At 35.0% G+C, this 20925-nt stretch overlaps 1 protein-coding gene across 2 annotated transcripts in view; it reads left to right on the forward strand.

Moving 5' to 3' along the window:
• The window catches only part of rgs12a (regulator of G protein signaling 12a), a 45368-nt gene extending 25083 nt beyond the window's left edge, over nucleotides 1-20285 (forward strand). Inside the window, exons 3-17 of one of the 2 annotated variants that reach the window (XM_073836371.1) lie at nucleotides 1382-1400; nucleotides 4251-4420; nucleotides 4630-4722; nucleotides 6141-6284; nucleotides 6386-6568; nucleotides 7564-7708; nucleotides 8743-8837; nucleotides 9406-9612; nucleotides 9696-9769; nucleotides 10036-10162; nucleotides 13912-14002; nucleotides 14823-14881; nucleotides 15229-15343; nucleotides 15914-16375; nucleotides 19566-20285. In XM_073836371.1, the coding sequence (XP_073692472.1) occupies nucleotides 1382-1400; nucleotides 4251-4420; nucleotides 4630-4722; nucleotides 6141-6284; nucleotides 6386-6568; nucleotides 7564-7708; nucleotides 8743-8837; nucleotides 9406-9612; nucleotides 9696-9769; nucleotides 10036-10162; nucleotides 13912-14002; nucleotides 14823-14881; nucleotides 15229-15343; nucleotides 15914-16375; nucleotides 19566-19834 (2253 nt within the window). In that variant the 3' untranslated portion in view covers nucleotides 19835-20285. The remainder of the gene's footprint in view (nucleotides 1-1381; nucleotides 1401-4250; nucleotides 4421-4629; nucleotides 4723-6140; nucleotides 6285-6385; nucleotides 6569-7563; nucleotides 7709-8742; nucleotides 8838-9405; nucleotides 9613-9695; nucleotides 9770-10035; nucleotides 10163-13911; nucleotides 14003-14822; nucleotides 14882-15228; nucleotides 15344-15913; nucleotides 16376-19565) is intronic. The other variant, XM_073836372.1, reaches the window with a different exon arrangement.
• Nucleotides 20286-20925: the final 640 nt, after the last annotated feature.

Genomic DNA, 20925 nt, shown 5'->3' on the forward strand with positions numbered 1-20925 from the left:
AAAAATCGAAATACTGAGAAAATTTCCTTTAAAGTTGTCCAATTAGGTTCTTAACAATGCATATTACTAATCAAAAATTACATTTTGATATATTTACAGTAGGAATTTTACAAAAAATCTTCATGGAACATGATCTTTACTTAATTTCCTAATGATTTTTGGCATAAAAGAAAAATCAATAATGTTGACCCATGCAATGTATTTTTGGCTATTGCTACAAATATACCCCAGCGACTTAAGACTGGTTTTGTGGTCCAGGGTCACATATCGAATTATTAATATGCATATGCATAATCACATCGGCCTAGAACAGTAGGCTCTAAAAGTGCTAACTTTGCAGTTCACGCTAGTTTTATCATTTTCTTTGCACATTTCTGATTTTAAAAGCTCTTAGATGTCTATTGTAACTGCATTACTGTTGAACCTGGAACATTCCTTTAACGCATTGAGCGCATCTGTGTCTAGAAGGAAAGATTTTTTGGACGGCTGTAAGTTTGGCATCGGTTTAGTGGTGAATACAATGAAAAGTGCCTACGGCTGAAATTAAAACTCTCTACACAACAAATCCGTCTGGTTAAATGGCACCAGACAGAATAGTGCAAGTTCATGCATGATATCATTTGGTAAACATTGTCCAGAGGTTCTGTGAGTCATGAATGTGATTCTATCATTTTATTATGTGCCTACAAAGAACTTCTATCTCACGTTTGTAAAATCTCATTTGTATTCACCTCACAAAAGTCTCTGTTCTTTTGTGTGTCCGTCTGCTGTCCCAATAACTGCCCTCATTCCGTTACACTTCCTCCCACTGAACAAACATGGTGTGTGTTTGTCCATGTGCTTTGCTCCCAGCCTACACACACACACACACACACACACACATCTACACACCTCTTTTGGTCTCTGTGATGCTGATGAAACAAGATATTATATGGTTGAATTCCACATACCCGAGTCTTGCACTTGCATATTGATTTGCATTCTTCCTCTCATTCAAGTTTCCTTCCATGCTCGGATTTTTAAGACCTGAACAGCTTGACTAAAAGCTCTTTGTTTAATGTTATGGTCTTTGCAAGTGTCTGGGCAGGCCTGGGTCAGGTCATTTGATGTTTGTGTGTGTTTTTGTGGGCGGTAACCGGAGCAGAGGTGTGAACAGCTGCGTGTTACTACACACAGCTACATCAACGACCATATGTAAAGCCCTCCCCTCTCAACAAACACATATCACATACATTCAGTTAAGATGAGAGAGGCTGCTGAGATGTCTGCAGGCATTTTCTCCAGCTCAGTAACTTTACCTCTGTCCTCTTTTTCTCCTCCTCTGCCTCACCGAAGTCAAGATGGCAATTGCTCATTCATGTCTTTTTTTCTTTTCTTTCAGTCGGCCGCATCAGATGGAGGTGAGTACTCTGTTTAAACCTTTTCTAACAAACACAGTCAATTAATTCAGAAAGCTGTTTAATGAATTCTGCAGTTAGCCTCAGGTAGCGATTGTGATTCTGAAAAATATTTTAGACTTGTTCTGATGTTTGTTGAGTGAGTCATTGAATTGTATTTGTGTAGTCTTAAAGTGTTACATATGTTCATGAAGAGATATAATAAAAATGGTACACAATAAGCACAAGATCATAATTTAATTAGTGCACTTCATTTGTAAACTGAGAATAAAGCAAACCTCACTTTCTCCAAGTAAATAAATATTGTAACTGAAGTAATCTGTAGCAGTTGAATGACTTTTATACTCCATTGTTCAAATGTTTGGGGTCAGATTTTTTAAATATTATTTTTTAAATGAATACTTCTATTCAGAAAAGAAAGCATTCAATTGATCAAACGTGACAGCAAAAAAAAAATTCTCTGTCAAATAAATGCTTTTGGACTACAAAAATCAAAATCATCAAGCCAAATTTATTTGATCCAAAGTACAGCAAAAAAAAAAAAAAATTGAAATATTTTTACTATTTAAAATAACTGTTTTCTACCTGAATATATTTTAAAAATGTAATTTATTCCAATTTTCAGCATCATTACTCCAGACTTCAGTATCACATGATTCTTCAGAAATCATTCTAATATGCTGATTTGCTGTTCAAGTAATTATTATTATTATTATAATCAATATTTAAAACATTTTTCAGGATTCTTTGATGAATAGAAATATTCAAAAGATCAGCATTTATCTGAAATAACATCGTAACATTGTACACTATACCATTTAAAAGCCTGGAGTCAGTATATCTTTTTATTTTTATTTAGTTAGTTTTTTTTGAAAGAAAATTATAGAAATTAATACTTTTATTTAGCAAAGATGCTTTAAATTGATCAAAAGTGATGATAAAGGATCATGTGACTGGAGTAATGATGCTAAAATTCAGATTTGAAATCACAGGAAAAAATTGCATTTTAAAATATATTCAGATAGAAAACAGTTATTTTAAATAGTAAAAATATTTCATTCTCAATTTAAATTGTATTGTTTTGGCTGTACTTTGGATCAAATAAATGCAGGCTTAGTGAGCAGAATAGACTTCTTTAGAAACATTTAAAAAATCTTACTGTTCAAAAACATTTTACTGGTAGTGTATACATTGAAAAATATATAAAAATATATATTTTATAAATAAATAAATATATGTGCATATACATTTTTAAATATTAATCAGCACAACTGTTTTCAATGATAAGAAAAAGTAATGTTTCTGAAGGATCATGTGACACTGAAGTAATGGATGCTACAAAAATTAGCTTTGCCATCACAGAAAAAAAATGCATTTTAAAATATATAAAAAATCGTTAGTTTTAAATAACTTGGTAATAAGTCACAATATAACAGTTTTAATATTTTTTTTTTTTTTAGAGACAAGATATCTAATTTTGGTTTAGGACAGAGTGCACAGAGAAAGTTTTTGGGCATGTCAGAAGCAAAAAGTGTCGGTAAAACTGTCAACGGGCCAATGAGGAAGTTTACTTCCATTTGTCTGAAGGCGGTTCTGACAACAGTATTCCGAGAGAAAGCTTTAAGGTTTGTCTGGACTTGTCTAATGAAAAGGAAGAAAAACAAATATTACGCATGATAGAGGCTGCAACTCTTTGTAACAAAGATACAAAACTATATCTATTCTAGCTTTACTTGCTTACAAATCACAACATCCATTATCTTTAGTATTCAACTTAGCAACACTTTAAAGTATATACAGTCAAACCAAAATTTATTCAGACACCTTCAACATTTCTCACATTATCAGAGTTTATTCACTATAGTGTGGAAAATAGTAATAAAATATGACAAGAACTCAGAGTTAACTGTGTCAGAACAAATTCATCTTGATAATGTCAGATACTTTGATAGAAAGGTATGTAATGGATTACAATCAACCAAAAATATTGACAACTGTTAGTATAACAATATTTACACAACTATCAGTACTTTGTTGACCAATTGTAAAAAGGTTGCATTAGCAATTAAAGAAAAACCACGGTCATCTATCTTCACTTATATAAATGAACTATGGTGACCCACTAGTAAAAAACTATCGCAAATTATATGTGGTGTTTAAATAATTTTTGGGTTGACTGTGTGTAGTTTTTCTGATGTTAAAATAGTTTTGGCCCTAAACCATAAGTAAGGCATTTGTACATTGAATTTCCCAAACTGTGTAAACACTGTGGCTCACTAAGGCCTTACTTAGTTTGAGAAACCTGAACAGCCCAACACAGCAACACTTGCTCAACCAATAGTGTGATTTTTGTGAGACTGTTTGACTGACCAATTTCCAACTAAAAAAATTATCTGCTTTCCCCCAGGGCATCCAAGATGTAGGGGACTTTGTTTCTTCAGTAGAACACAAACAAAGATTTTTAACTCAAACCGTCGCAGTCTGTCAGTCATATAATGGCAGTCAATGTTTACCTAATCTTTAAGAGTGAAAAAAACATACACAGACAAAACCAAATTAAACTCTGCGGCTCGTGACGATACATTGAGGTCTTAAGACACATATCGATCTGTCTGTGCAAGAAACTGAACAGTATTTATATCATTATTCTGCCATTATATGACCGACAGACTGCAACAGTTTGAGTTAAAAGTCTTCGTTTGTGTTCTACTGAAGAAACAAAGTCACCTACATTTAGGATGCCCTGGGAGTAAGCAGATAAACATCAAATTTTCATTTTTGGGTGAACTATCCCTTTAAAGAATCTGATCCTAAATCACCTTGTCTCTCATATTTACTCTTTGCCTTGTTCAGAACGCAGCGGTCTCCAGCGCCATGACTGCGGCAGCGTCAGCAGTTTGGAAAGTAATGGTAGCCTGCCCAGCGTCACCAACCATTGTCGCTTCACAGAGCGCCGTGTTGCATCATGGGCCGTCAGCTTTGAGCGTTTGCTCCAGGATCCCGTGGGTGTCCGCTATTTTTCTGTAAGTACTGGAGTGTGTCTTAGACATGTGCTTATTGTTAAGTAAATACAATTCTTATGGCCTGTGAGCTTTTGACAGGCTTGCCTTTGTGTATATCAGATTGATGGTTTGTGTTGTTTCATTTGTTGACACCATATCATAAAGCAGAAGTGTATTAATGTCACAGGATAGTCATTTACAACCATGTGTACTTTTCTATGTTCCTGCAGGAGTTTCTAAAGAAGGAGTTTAGTGAGGAAAACATCTTATTCTGGCAGGCCTGTGAATGCTTTAGCCAAGTTTCAGAACATGACAAAAAGCAGGTAATCATCTGCAACACATACACCGTTCCCTCGGTCATACGTATTCAGTCATTTTGCTCCTTAGGACTTAAAGTGATATTTCACCCAAAAATGAAAATTCTACCACGATTTACTTACCCTTATGTTGTTTGAAATCTTAATGACTTCCTTCTTCCGGGGGGAAATAAAATAAGTGTGAGAAGTAGAATATACAGGGTGCTCTTTTTCATACAAAAACATTTGTAAAAGCACAACAAAAGAAGTGATTTGTGCACTATATTCCAAGTGTTTTGAAATTATTTAATAGCTTTGTGTAAGGAACAAACCAAAATTAAAGATGTCAGTGTTTTTAGTATCATTTTTATAATTTACAATTAGCTCTTATTTTTATATTTTCACTTTATTTTAAGTTTCAGTAACATTTTTTTATTTTTATTATTTTAAGTTGTTTGTATTTCTATCTAGCTTTACTTTAAGTGTACTTTAGTTTTAGTAATTTTAATATTATAAAAAATTGTAACTTAAACTTATTTAATTACAGTTAGTTTCCAAAGCATAATTTCACATTTTTAAATTTTTTATCGGCTGATATTAAGCATTTTTATGGTTATCGGTATTGGTCATTTTCAAAACCGATTTGCGACAAAACAATTTAAAAGCATTTAAAGAAAGTTTTTGTCAGAGCCCTTGTTATTCTTAATTTTGACTTTAATTTTTCATTTTTACACCAGACATATATATATATCTTTAAAATATTGGTTATTTGTCTACCTGATCTGTAATAATTTGTATTGGCATCGGTAGACCCCTAATATATATATATATTAATTGAAGCTGGATCATGTGACACTGAAGACTGGAGTAATGGCTGATGAAAATTCAGCTTTGCATCACAGAAATAAATTATATCTTATAGCATATTAAATAAAAAAAAAACTGTTATTTTGAATTGCAATAATATTTCATAATATTACATTTTTCTGTATTTTTGATCAAATACATGGAACTTTGATGGGCATAAGAAACTTTTTTTTAAAAAAGCATTAAAAAACTTACTGATCGCAAAATTTTGAGCAGCAGTGTGTGTGTATATATATAAACATAATAAATCAGCAGATTAGAATGATTTCCTAAGGATCATGTGACACTGAATACTGGAGTAATAATGCTGAAAATTCAGCTTTGCTTCACAGGACTATATTATATTTTAAAGTATATTATACAGAAAACCACTATTTTAAAATTTTACTCTCAAGTTTAAGTTTTTCATATATATTATAGCTTTAATTATCACAAAAGTTTAATTAACAATAACATTGTTTTAATTTATATTACGATGTTTAAAGATGAAAGAATTAATATTTTTGGGTAGGTTATCATTTAAGAGTCAGGAACATACAGGTCAATAGGTTTTTGATCTTATTGTAATCATTTTTCAGCTGTCCCAGAAAGCCAAAGAGATCTACAATCGTTTCCTCTCAAGTAAAGCTACCATGCCGGTGAACATCGATAGTCAAGCTCAACTTGCCGATGACGTCCTGACAGCTCCACAGCCTAACATGTTCAAACAGCCGCAGCTACAGGTCGATGTACACACATGATTAAACTCCCACATTCACATAGCAGTTGTCATTGTTTGACTGAGGAAATCTAACTTTTGTTAAACCTTGACTCATTTATGCAGATCTTTAACCTGATGAAGATGGACAGTTATGCTCGGTTCCTGAAGTCCACTCTCTATCAGGAGTGTATGCTGGCTGAGGTAGAAGGCCGACCTCTCCCTGACCCCTGCCCGATCCCGTGTAGCCCCGCCCCCTCCAAGCACAGCTTCACCTCTGACCGTTCCACATTCTCCACACCTAAAAAGGTACTGATCTCACTACAGCAGCAATGTATCAAGAAAGCTTTTGGTATTTGTTTACAGGAGCTTTTTATTAGTTGTCTATGGCTGCCAAGCAACATTACCATTTGTTGTTAATGTAGAGCTCAACCGTTTCAAATGACATGAACTGTGTTTGATTTCAATGTAATAAATTTACTTTACTATTATTTTTTTAAATGCAGTTGAGGTCAAAAGTTTACATACACCTTGCAGAATCTGCAAAATGTGAATTATTTTACCAAAATAAGAGGGATCATATAAAATGCATGCTATTTTTTTATTTAGCACTGACCTGAATAAGATATTTCACATAAAAGATGTTTACATATAGTCTACAAGAGAAAATAACAGCTGAATTTATAAAAATGACCCTGTTTAAAAGTTTACATACACTTGATTCTTAATACTGTGTTGTTACCCGAATGATCCACAGCTGTGTTTTGTTTAGTGATAGTTGTTCATGAGTTCCTTGTTTGTTCTGAACCGCTATTCTTCAGAAAAGTCCTTCAGGTCCCACAAATTCTTTGGTTTTTCAGCATTGTAGTGTATTTGAACCCTTTCCAACAATGACTGTATGATTTTTGAGACCCATCTTTTCACTTTGAGGACAACTGAGGGACTTGTGTGCAACTATTACAGAAGGTTCAAACACTCACTGATGCTCCAGAAGGAAAAACAATGCAAGCCAGGGATGTAAACTTTTGACATGCGTGAAGATGTGTACATTTTTCTTACTTTGCCTGAATATTTTTCATTAAGTACTGCACTTCAGAAGCTATAGAATATAATTGCATGTTTCCCAGAAAGCAAAAAAGTTAAATTTACCCTGATCTTAAAATTCACCCCAGGCTCTTAATGCTCTTAATTGTGTTCCCTTTTGAAGCATCAGTGAGTGTTTGAACCTTCTGTAATAGTTGCATATAAAATAATATATTTTAAATAATATAAAACTAAATATAATACAATATGTTGTGTTACAGGAAAATAAGAGGCCCAAAACAGGCAGGTCAAGCGATGACCTCAGAGAGAAACAGTCCGATAAGAAAAACGGCTTCTTTTCCTGGTACAGATATCCAAGTATTGGGAAAGGACAAAAGAAAAGAGACGCCCCAGATTTACCTAACAGTGAGTCTCATTTTCGTGTATATCATCTTATATTTCTTTGGATCTGACCCTCTCCGCTGTTGATGTAGAAATGAGTTTTGAATATGCTTAATAAACTGATGGCGTTTAAACACTATAAAGTGTTTTTTTTTTTTACATGAAAAGATCATAAACAGTTAACAAAACTTGTTCAACCTTGTTTGACACCTTTGTTTATCTTTTCCTATTACCTGTCGAATTGGATGTATTGATGTCCTGCCAGCTTATTCAGTGTTCACACATCAGTTTATGTTTTGTAACTTCTGTGGGGTTGAGTTTTATGCTTCAGTATTTATTGTATAAAAGAGTTATTTTATTTATGACCACAGAAACCACTATCCCCCAAAAGTTAGACCACAGGGCTCAAAGAAGTTAAAGAAACATCCTTTTGTTTGACATCAAGAGAACTTCTTTCACTTAATTTAGTGATTTTATTCAACAGCTTTTCTTACAATATGCTTATTTTTGGTAGCTATTTTTTGTAAACACACTCTTTGATAAACCAGTTTAATGTACACTAAAACCCTGGACCACAAAACCATAAGTAGCATAAGGTATATTTACAGCAATAGCCAACAATACATTGTATGGGTGCAAATTATCGATTTTTCTTTTATGCCAAAAATCATTAGGATATTAAGTAAAGATCATGTTCCATTATAGATATTTTGTACATTTTTGTACATTTCCCACCATAAATATATCAAAACTTATTTTTAGATTAGTAATATGCATTGCTAAGAACTTAATTTGGACAATTTTAAAGGCGATTTTCTCAATATTTAGTTTTTTTTTTGCACCCTCAGATTCCAGATGTTCAAATAGTTGTATCTCAGCCAAATAGTGTCCTATCCTAAACAAACCATACATCAATGCAAAAAATTTATTTATTTAGCTTTCAGGTAATGTCTAAATCTCAATTTCAAAAAATTGACCCTTATAACTGGTTTTGTGGTCCAGGGTCACATATGTGATATGTGAGGTCTGCCATGTTTTGATTGGTTATCCATATTTAGGGACAGATTGTAACGGGCGGAGAGAGTCTCAGGGTTCACTGTCTTCTGGTGCAAGTCAAGAGCTCAACACTTTCTCTTCCGGAGCAAAGAATGAGGTAAGAGGATTGGGAATTACTGTAGGGAGTTTAGGAGTACACCATTTAGGAAACTAGGGAGTCACCGAAATACTTAGCCATTAGATATGCAATAGGAGGCTTTTTCAGCAAATCAAAGCAATAATTGTGATCATACATTATAGTGATTTTACCACAGGTGAGTAAAGCTTTGGGGCCAGTTGCATAAACAAAGTCATGACTGATTGTTTCGCTAGACGAGACTCTAATGCTTCGGCTGGGATCGTGTAGAGCCCTTTGAAGCTGCATTGACACTGCAATTTGGACCTTCAACCCGTTGATCCCCATTGAAGTCCACTATAAGACACTATAGTTTTTAACACTAAGTCCAATCTACCTTTTTGTAACTGAATTTAAAATGTTATGACCAGTCTTGAAGAAAAAAAAAATAGATGACTAACTTTTTATGGCTAGTCTAAACAGTTTATGCAACCGACCCTTGGTTTATACACCAATTTTTCCACACACGTAATTTGACATATTAACTGTAGGCTGTTGGTACATCAACAAACTAACTTTTTTGTTTCCTTGGTTGTTTGTATGTGTGAAGCAGTGTGAGTTGAGAAGTTCTGGTTCTGTTTGGGAAAAGGACAAAGAGCGATGTAGCAGGACGTGTACAGTATTGCTGCCCGACGGCTCTAGCTGCTCCATTCCTCTACGACAGGGCGCCTCCATCAGACAGGTGCTGCTGGAGCTCTGTCAAAAACAGCACATCAACCTGGCTGCTGTCGACCTCTTTCTCTCTGGAGGAGAAAAGGTAGAGCAACCCTTCACAGCTTTCTAAATGTCTACTTTAGTTATTCTGTGATCACTGAATTTCCCTCATTGTTCCCTGCTTAGCCTTTGGTGTTGGACCAAGATAGTATTACACTCAGCTCCCGAGAACTTCGTCTTGAGAAACGCACTTTGTTCAGGTACATTTTGTTATTATCATCTCTCTTTCACACAGATTTGTGCTTGGTTGAAAGTTCACAATAAACCCTGAGTTTATAATGATCCAAATATCCACACCCATATGTAGTTATGTTGACTTTTATAATTAGTGGGAAATGCTCAATACAGCACAATCTGTTCTCTCCAAGAGCACCATATGTCATAAATGTAGAAAAGACTATCAAACAAATGTGTGCTGTGGTTGGCGCTACACTATAAATAAGTCCTCCCTTTTTGCTATTTTCAGGCTGGACCTGGTACCCATTAACAGATCGGTTGGGTTGAAAGCAAAGCCCACAAAACCTGTGACTGAAGTTCTGCGTCCTGTGGTTGCCAAATATGGACTCCACCTTGGTGACTTGGTAGCCAGAATAGTAAGTGATTGACTGTGACTAGTTACACACATGGTTGGCATACGTTGTATATTTTTGCATTGTCTCTCTGTACAGATCTAAATTCTTTCATTATCCAAAAAAATGTCCATCTAATCTGATTTAGATTACATTTTTTTTAAATGTTCTGTCAAATTTAAAACAATGGGATTCCTGAACAGTACATGCAGCTGCTTCAGTCTCAAAGGGTGTGGAGTTATGTGGTATAGCAGGAACGCTGCAGTTTTTCCCCTCTTAAACATTGAACAGTGGTCATCTGAGCCAGCTTTTAGAAGTTAATGGAAGACAGCACTAAGCAGAGAGAAATGACATTAATGGCTTGAAACAAAGCCGCCTCCCAGCTCCGCAAAAGCATAAAGGCTAGTTTATTTTTAGCCAGTGGTCTATGCAGCTTTTACTCTATCACAGAGCACAGACATTCAGCATTAACCTTCAAAAGCACTGAAGAACATCTATGTGATGCTAACATGTGGGGCATATCTAAACCTACAGATATAAAGCTAGGCTAAAAGCAGGTGCTAACATTTCCGTCACATAGCAGTGTTTAGTACCTAGAGGAATGTTCTGGGTTCAAAACAAGTTGCTAAAAAACAAGCAAAAGCTGTGTTTGGTGGTGCAAGACATTCCAGAAGATTAAAAAGCAGAAATGTGCAGCTTGTATTTTTGTTCAAGTGCTTGCTTAAATTCTTCCATACAAAAATGTGGAGAGATTGGAATACTGTTCAGGGTGCTTGTCTTGCGTTACCCACAATTCTTGTAAATGAAGTTTGTGCATTTAAATAAATAGTACTTTGTGGATAGTAACATCATATAGTCATGACAGGATTTGAAATATAGCACATTGTAAAAAAAATTAACCAACAGTTATCGCCTTACTTACCCAGTTGATTGATTACATTGATAATTGCAAAAAAAATGTTGTATTACAAGTTTTGGTAACACTTTACAATAAGGTTCATTAGTTAAACATTAACTAATGTATTAACTAACATGAACTAACCATGAACAATACATTTGTTACTGTATTTACTAATCTTTATTAACATTAGTTAACGGAAATACAGTTGTACATTGTTTGTTCATGTTAGTTCACACTGCATTAACTAATGTTAACAAAATTTTAATAATGTATTAGTAAATGTTGAAATAAACATTAACAAAGATTAATAAATGCTGTATAAGTGCAGTTCATTATTAGTTCATGTTAACTAATGTGGTTAACTAATGTTAACTAATGAACCTTATTGTAAAGTGTTACCCAAGTTTTCTAAAATGTTAGGTATTAATATGCAAATGAGGCATTATTTAATGAAATATGCGCTCATTTGCATACATTTCTAGTACAAAAATAGTCAAAAAAAATTCAGTTTCAAAATTCTTGTTTCTTTTTTTGACATATTAGAATTAAATGTTTTTACAGAGGGGATTTTGGGTATCTCATTTTGTCACTCCATAATTCGGAAAATACTGTTTTTTACAGTTTTTGGGGAATAAAATGTTGTATAAAATCAAGCAAATTATATGAACAAATCCCTTTGTAAAAAACTTCAGGACATAGACAGGAATAAAAATGTCAAGTTTGGTGTGTGTAAGTGCTACTGAAGTGGAGATTTATGGCTCAGTGTAGGAGAAAAAACTCATTTTGAGTCTTTAAAAATATGTATTGTAATTGTAATCTATTGACACAAATAGATAAAGTATTATAAAATAAACACTTAACAGTGTCTTTTGGGTGTTTTCTTTCCACTAGTCTGAAAAAACACTTTATGAAAAACCAAAAAGCCTAAAATCTCAAACTTGACAGGTGCATGAAAAAAACACTGTTTTTGCCTGCAGTGTCTTCCCTTAAGCAATTTGATCAGTTAATATGTTAAATGTGTAATGTTCAAGTATTATGAGCATGAGTATAAAGCATCCAGTTACAGTGTGAGAAACCAATGCAAAGGATTCATTGAGTTAGTGCACTGTTTGCAATTCAGTTTTATTTATTTTCAACTTGACTGACCAATTATATCAAGAGTGATTGATTTGTGACTGGCATCACTAGTTCTGATACTAAACAGCTTGTAGAAAACACTAATTGAAATAATATTGGGTAACTTGATTCTCAGGCTGATATTATACAGTAATCTCCTCTGTCAGAGAAGGATTTATACTGGAGCGCAGCTGTGTTTCACTGGGGCTTGTGCCCCAAAAAGTGCCAAGTAATGCCCCTGATTATGGGAACTGTTTCAAAACAATATGTATTTTAGGGTGTGTTCACATCTGTAGTTCATTTGGTTCATTTGATCCGCATCAAAAAGGAAAATGTGTTCACACTTGTCAGGTTTGGTTAGATTAAAACAAACTCTGGTGCGATTGCTCTGTTCGTGTGGTTTATTTGAGTAAGTGTGAGCATGCCATCCGAACCCTGAATGTATCACTATGCCTTTAGGTTCAGTATCTTTAGGTTCGCTGTCAAAAATGGCAGTGTGAACGCTAAGTGGACCAGGACCAAATGTATAATTTTCTATTTTGATCCGGACCAAATGAGCCAAACAAACCGGACTACAAATGTGAACACACATTTGGTCCCGGTCCGATTAGCGTTCACACTGGCATTTATGACAGCGAACCTTAAAATACCAAACCTAAAGCATAGTGATACACTCACAACCTGATTGGACGGGTTGAAAGGTGTATATTTTGTGATGGAACTCACTGAACACTCTAAACAAAAAGAAAAAGTGCATTTAACTGCGGCGCTGCAGGCGTATAACATCAAAGTACCCATTCACTGATCGGTCTGCTTAGCACTGCTTTAAGTTGACTACACCTAATGCTGTCTGCTGGACTAAGCATGCTCATTGTTACATGTATATGATTATATTTTCACCACCTATGAACTAACAAAGAGCTAAAAAAAAAGGCACTTTACCTCCTGATTGCTTCACATTTGCCCTCTGCTCATTTTGTTTTGAATACACCACTTGTTCCTTTTGTGAAATAATGTTGCATAGCGTCGCATTTTGTCCTTACAAATGGATGGCAGCATTCACACTTATAAACCACACTAACAAAACAATTGCACCAGAGTTTGTTTTAATCGAACCAAACATGACAAAGTGTGAACCTTAATGTCCAATGCAGTGTCTGGTTCCAGAGACTGTCCCATTGTGACTGCAGTACTATACACACTAAGAGATGCATTTAAATTATTTTCTGTGTTAATCATGTGCTAAGCATGCCTGTCTTTAAGACTTAAAGGGATAGTTCACCCAAAAATTAAAATTCTGTCATTAATTACAGTAATACAATGGCCTCTGAATCAGCAGCACCACACACACGAGTCATGGTACTCTTCTTTTGCGTGGCAAAGACTGACACAGAACAAATTGTTGAATGAAGTCATTGTTTTTGTTATCTTTACACACAAAATGTATTCTTATAGCTTAATAACATTAAGTTTAGTCCACTGTCACATGGACTACTTTTAACGATGTCCTTACTACCTTTCTGGGCCTTGAACATGGTAGTTGCAGGGTCAGAAAGCTCTCAGATTTCATAAAAAATATCTTAATTTGTGTTCCGAAGATAAATAAAGGTTTTAGGGGTTTGGAACGACATTAGGGTAATTAATGACAGGATCTAAATTTTTTGGTGTACTGTCCCTTTAAACTGTATTGAAACCATCAATCAAAAGTCAAATTTCTAGAGAATAGAGGCTAATGCTAAATGTTTGACATTTTTAGAGTGGAGAAACAGAGGTTCTTGATCTTGGAGTGCCCATATCAAACCTTGATGGTCTACGAGTTGTACTGGAGAGGGCTGATCCAGCCAAAGGTACACACACACACACACACACACACACACACACACACACACACACACACACACACATGTTGAGTTTACATGTTTTGTGGGGACATTCCATAGGCGTAATGGTTTTTATACTGAACAAACCGTACTTTCTATCGCCCTACACCTACCCTACACCTAAACCTAGCCCTCACAGGAGATTGTGCATACTTTTACTTCATCAAAAAAACTCATTGTGCAAGATTTATAAGCCTGTTTCCTCATGGGGACCTGAGAAATGTCCCCACAAGGTCAAAATCTACTGGTATTCCTATCCTTGTGGGGACATTTGGTCCCCACAACGTGATGAATACCAGGTACACACACACACACACACACACACACACACACACACACACACACACACACACACACACACACACACACACAAACACACACACACACACACACACACACACACACACACACACACACACACACACACACACACACACACACACTCTAAAACGCATTTTGGGTTTTCGTGTTTTATGTCAAAATAATACTGTACAAACTATATATTCTATCCTTTAACCCTAAACTTGTCCCTCACAGAAATCTTTCTGCATTTTTACATTTTCAAAACATTGACAGACATTGTATAGTCTACTCTTGTTTTTTTTATATACAGCTAGTTATAAATACTATAACCTAACCCTAAGAAAGAAGAAGTGTTTTCTTAAAACACACACATGGCCTTGTGCATTATCAAGCTCTCCACTTCTCTCTGATAATATCAAGTAATTGTGTTCAAGGTCATTTCAACATTCCTTTGGGTAATTGTTTTGTTGTACTCCTTTACCAGACAAGTCTAAAACACTCAACTCCAAAACACCAGCTGCCAAGAAAAGTCTGCCAAGAGAGGTGAGAGTGACTTCAGTAACTATGATAGTGTGATAGTCATGCCTGCTTCAATTCTCTAAATAGCTAATATACTCTAACTGCAGGCATCAATCAGAAACTAAATACATCTTCAGCTAAATAACTAAATTCTCTGTATGTTACGAACTCTGAAGTATGCATGGATGTAGTGAGCATGAACTTGTGGGTACATTAATGACCCACAAGTTCTTTGTGTTACATTTTGAAATATAAGAATGCATTAGAAATGGCTTTGTTCACTGTTCCTCAAACCTTCATGAATTTGTAAATCTATAAGACATTCAGCTCAATATTTATTCATCGTACATCTGTCTTTGCCACATTGCTAGAGAGACGAAAACTCTGCAGGAAAACCATCAAAAGGAGATGGTGAAGACAAGCATCCACGGACAGCTACGTCAGAGAGGAAGAAAGGGAAAAAGAATCATTTAGATGAAGCAGAGGGTACATATTTTTAATTAATAATTTCAATTTTTTTCTATAATGTGTAGTTTTCATATAAAGTTATGTTCTTTTAACATAAACAATTTAACTGTTTCTAGTTGTTTCTAACTGTATATATGTGACACTGGACCACAAAACCAGTCATATGGGTCAATTTTTTGAAAGCTTCACATGAAAGCTTAATAAATAAGCGTTGATGTATGGTTTGTAAGGATAGGACAATATTTGGCCGAGATACAACTATTTGAAAATCTGGAATCTGAGGGTGCAAAAAAATCTAAATACTGAGAAAATTGCCTTTAAAGTTGTCCAAATAAAGTTCTTAGCAATGTATATTACTAATCAAAAATTAAGTTTTGATGTATTTACGATAGGAAATTTTAAAATATCTTCATGGAACATGATCTTTACTTAATATCCTAATGATTTTTGGCATAAAAGAAAAATTGATCAACCCATGCAATGTATTTTTGGCTATTACTACAGGGTCACATATATACCATTAGGGCCACTGTAGCTTGTTTTATTATTTTCAGCTTAGTTGTATCATATATCACTCTTCTTTTCTAGAATTTTTCGAGTTGTTGAGTCGTGCTCAAAGCAGTCGTGTCGACGACCAGAGAGGCTTGCTGAGAAAAGAAGACCTTGTGCTTCCTGACTTTCTCCGTGTGAACCCCGATCCTGAACTCCAACCTCCTGCCTGCTCAACCCCCACCTCCCGTAAACCCGGCCACACCACCATCACAACCCCCCAACCTCCTAAACCCAGCTCATCTAACGGACACCCCCGCGCACCCAGCCCTGACTCGCCCCCTTTCACCGCCCCACTTTCCCCCATCCTACACTCCTCTGGTCCTCAGGGTCAGGAAGAGGAAGGGCTGGGTGATCTGACTCTGGTGGGGGAGGGCGACATCAACAGCCCTAACTCCACTCTGCTTCCGCCTCCGCCGATCTCTCCGCCCCCTTATGAGGGCAGCCTACCTGAGGCCAACTTCACTCCTCCGTCATGCATACACAGGCATCCCAGCCCAGGTATTTCTCCCGCTTGACTAGCCGTGAGTGTGGCTGTGTGTGTGTGCGTGTGGTGGGTGGCATGTTTGAATGGATTTGTGTATTATCTCCAATTCACCTGACATACACTTCATAGTATTAATCTCACTAGTGTCAACTTCATAATTTCATAGTTGTATTTAAATACACCACTGTTCAAAAGTTTGGGGTTGGTAAGTTTTTTTTTTTTTTTTTAAAGAAGTTTCTTATGCTTACAAGGCATTTATTTGTTTAACAAATTCAGTAAAAACAGTAAAATTGTGAAATATTATTACAAATTAAAATAACTGTTTTCTATTTCAATATATTTTGAAATGTAATTTATTCCTGTGACGACAAAGCTGAATTTTTAGCAGGTCACATGATGCTTCAGAAATCATTTGCTGCTCAAGAAACATTTCTTATTACTATAATGTTAAAAACAGTTGTACTGCTTAATTTTTTTTAAATTCATACTAATGCCAAACTTTTCAACGATAGTGTGGCTGTGCTTGAAATGTTATACTAGTGTACTGCATACTATGCAGTATGTACTATAAACTGCCTGGTGTCTAAGAATAGTATGTGAAACAATATGGATTATGCACTTCATTACATTCGGATCATAGCCATTTCTTTGTACCGTAGAGTATATAATGTCTCTGTGTTGAAAACTTTAAAATAATAAGGCATTCGTTTGTCTTAATTGTTTAGACACAAAACAAGACACCCTGGGGATCATGTTGTAATCTGAAAGTGTTCACATGAGTGTATATTAAATGCTGTTTACAGTGTTTCTGAGAACTGTAAATAATCATTTACAAAACTCTCATATACTTTTTTGTTCATTTTTGACATTTCCATTTGATGCAAGCTGTGCAAATGTGTCTCTACCCATCTAATCATTACCTAAAGTGCGATTCAACAGTGCTGAATGTGAGACTTCAGTCAGAGCTATTCTGGCAGGAATACTCTTACAGTATTTCACAATACACTTTATAAACATTTTACGATTCAAGCTAGTCATGCTATGCTCTCAAACAGTCGCATTGTTGATTTGCCTGCCATCCTGTTTTCCTTGTAGTGATCATGTTGATTCTCTGTCAATCTGATTAGATCTAATAAATGTTAGTAAAATCAGACTAGACTTGCTTGTGATCTTGTGTCATCCCTATATCTTCCTGATGTGATCGTTCCTTCATTCTCTTTTCCTTACTTTTCTACATCTTAATGTGTTTGTTTTTCTTTCATGCTTGCCTTGATTGCATTCGAAAAATACACTGTAACCTTGTTTATCCTGATGTATGCAGTATTCCTGAGCTGTAAAGCATTATTGATAACATAACATTCATCCGATCCACCTTTTTCTTTATGTAAGAGCGATCCAGCTATTGTCTGCTTTACAAACAGCTCGTTTTGCTGCTTGATATTGCAAATGGGTGTGTCTTGCCATATTATTTTAATGTATTATCTTAATTATGAACACACTGGTTTGTAATGCAAGCAGTTTTACGCTTTATTGCATGTTGTTATTCTTCTGGTTATTTCCATAGGCTAATGAACCGGAAGTCTTGCCCATAGTAAGTGTTGCCAAGTCTGCGGTTTTCCCGCGGAATTGGCCTACTTTAACACTGTTGCTGTGGGTTGTTTTTTCGTGTCCGTGGGTTGAAGCGACCCCAATAACGTAATATTTAGCCCCTGGAATGCTACTTTTACCAGGAGAATCCTGCCAAAAACGTATTTTACCCCCTGGAATGCGATTTTTACCGGGGTTCCCCTCGAAACGGGAGTGGGATAGTTTGGTTTTGAGTAGCAATTGGACGGGTTTGTTGTGAAAACCTGGCAACCCTGCCCATTCGCTTACTTCCGCGTTAAAGAATAAGGTGGATATTAATCAATAATATAATAATCAATGTCTGATATTGTGTAAAGCATGTTTTTGCACAGAAATAATCTTTCCCAACCTACTGAAACTGCTAAAATAAGATGACTGCATGAAATGCACCAGTAACCTACAAAAGCATGAACATGAAGAAAGACTCGTCTTTAGATTTGTTATACTAATTTTTACACTAAACTGGTTGCTACAGTACTAGGGATTAGACTTACATGCATAATATAATACATATTTGTACTTTTTTTCTACAAAAAATACAAAAATACAAACATTTTTATAAAGACACCGTCCTGAAATTGTGCTTGTGCGAAGTTTTTATCGATTTATTTTCTAATAAGGACATACTGCCACCTTGTGGTTGGATGGTCATTGTCAAAGTAACGCTGCCACAGTCAAGTTTTTGTCCAGAGTAACAATAAAGAGTGAACGACTGAACACTTTCACTACTAAATAGTATTATTATGCATAGTATTTCAATTAAACTTCATTATCAATGTTTTACAGATTAACAAAAGTTTACAGATAATTTACCCCCTTGTCATCCAAAATGTTCATGTCTTTCTTTCTTCAGTCGTAAAGAAATTATGTTTTTTGAGGAAAACATTTCAGGATTTCTCTCAGTGTAAGTAACTTAAACAGTGCCCACAAGTTTGAACTTCCAAAATGCAGTTTAAATGCAGCTTCAAAGGGCTCTAAACAATCCCAGCCGGTCATTTTCTTCAATAAATTAATATTTACACACTTTTTAACCACAAATGCTCTTCTTGCCTAGCTCTGCGATGTTCTGTGTGTGTTCTGTTTCTATACTGTTAGGGTATGTAAAAAAAACTCCCATCTCATTTTCTCCACCAACTTCAAAATCATCCTACATTGCTGCAGAAGTAAAGTTTTTACAAAGTGAACATGCAAAGATCAAACACCCTTTACAAAAAAAGGTAAAACAGCGATGCAGGGCAGGGATTAAAGTTGGAGGAGAAAATGAGCTGCCTTTAAACTGCATTTTGCAAGTTCAAACTGGACGGCCCTGTTTAAGTCACTATATGGAGAAAATTTCTGAAATGTTTTCCTCAAAAAACAATTTCTTTACGACTGAAAAAAGAGAGACATGAACATCTTGGATAACAAATAAATTATCTGTAAATCTTTGAACAAGGATGTGGTAATCATGTTGATAAATCAAAAATTGATTTGCAGAAAGAGAGAGACAAAAATCAGATTCTGGTTCCCAATTCCCAAATTCTTTTTGTATATTTCTGTATATGTGCTGTACTGACTTGTTTGCAAACTTTTCTCCAGGTACAGAACAAGGAAACATGGGAAACACATGCACTTCAGCTGTCAACCACCATCCCTCTTCAACAACAGCCCAAGTGCTAGACAAGGGGGTCAGTGTGGAGGGGGTCACTCTGGAGGACAGCTTTGAGGGTTACGCAGCTGAGCTTCGCCAGTGCCAGAACAAAATGAGAAATGGCATTTACCCCTCCACAGAAACGTCCCGTCCCCTCAGCGGGGTGCTGGAAGTCAACGAGAGCGACACTGTGCAATATAAAGCAACGTTTGTCTGAAGGAAACTGCTTGCTGGACATTTTAAAAGACTGATATGGAGCCAAAATGTGTATGTGGAAAATAATTGTGTATGTTAATAATGTAACCTAAGATTGAAAAGGTTATTTGTTAATATTTTGTAACTTAGACCATTCTTTATTTAATGATAATGATAATGATGATAATAAAAAAAAACTGTGTTCAGTGTTAGATTTGGATCATAGTGCACATCAGAATATCAGTGTAACTAGTTGGAAATTGTAGTTGGAGGTAATGCAAATGGTTTCAGTAGTTATAGTGGAATTTAGTTCACCAATTCACAATAATTCCTTTAAATTGAATGTTTTGGTTTGTTTTTTCAAGGCTGTCTTGTACTGTAATTTTGGAAAAGCAAACACGTCTAGTCTTATGTTAAAAACAGATTCAGACACAAAAATGAATTAATTATTATTAAAAATGCTTTTTAAATTATTTTTGAGTCATCTATTTTTGTCTAAGTGTGGGCTCACTGTGTGTTTATATTGTAAGTACTTTTTGTAATTAGAAGGATAATTCAAAGAGGAACTTTTAGGAGAAACTGCAAGAACATGTCAAATTAAATAGTCAAAAGTTTTTGAACAGTAAGTTTTTTTTGGTTTTATGTTTCTCTTCTGCTCACCAAGCCTGCATTTATTTGATTCAAAATACAGCAAAACAGTAATATTGTGACATTTTTTACTATTTAAAATAACTGCTTTCTATTTGAATATATTTTAGAATGTAATTTATTTCTGTGATAAAATCTTTACTCCAGTCTTCAGTGTCACATTCTTATATGCTGATTTGCTGTTCAATAAACATTTTTATAATTATTATTATTATCAATATTTAAAACAGTTGAGCACATTTTGTTCAGGACAGGAATTATAGAAATTAATACTTTTATTTAGCAAGGATGCTTTAAATTGATCAAAGTGATAATAAAGACATTTATAATGTTACAAAAAATATATTTTAGACAAATGTTATTCTGAACTTTCTCATCAAATCTGAAAACTCTGCTCTGCTGTTTTCAACATAATACTAATAATAATTATAAATGTTTTTGAGCAGCAAATCGGAATATTAGAAC

Source organism: Garra rufa, chromosome 3 (genome assembly GCF_049309525.1).
Source record: "Garra rufa chromosome 3, GarRuf1.0, whole genome shotgun sequence".
Taxonomy (NCBI): Eukaryota; Metazoa; Chordata; class Actinopteri; order Cypriniformes; family Cyprinidae; genus Garra; species Garra rufa.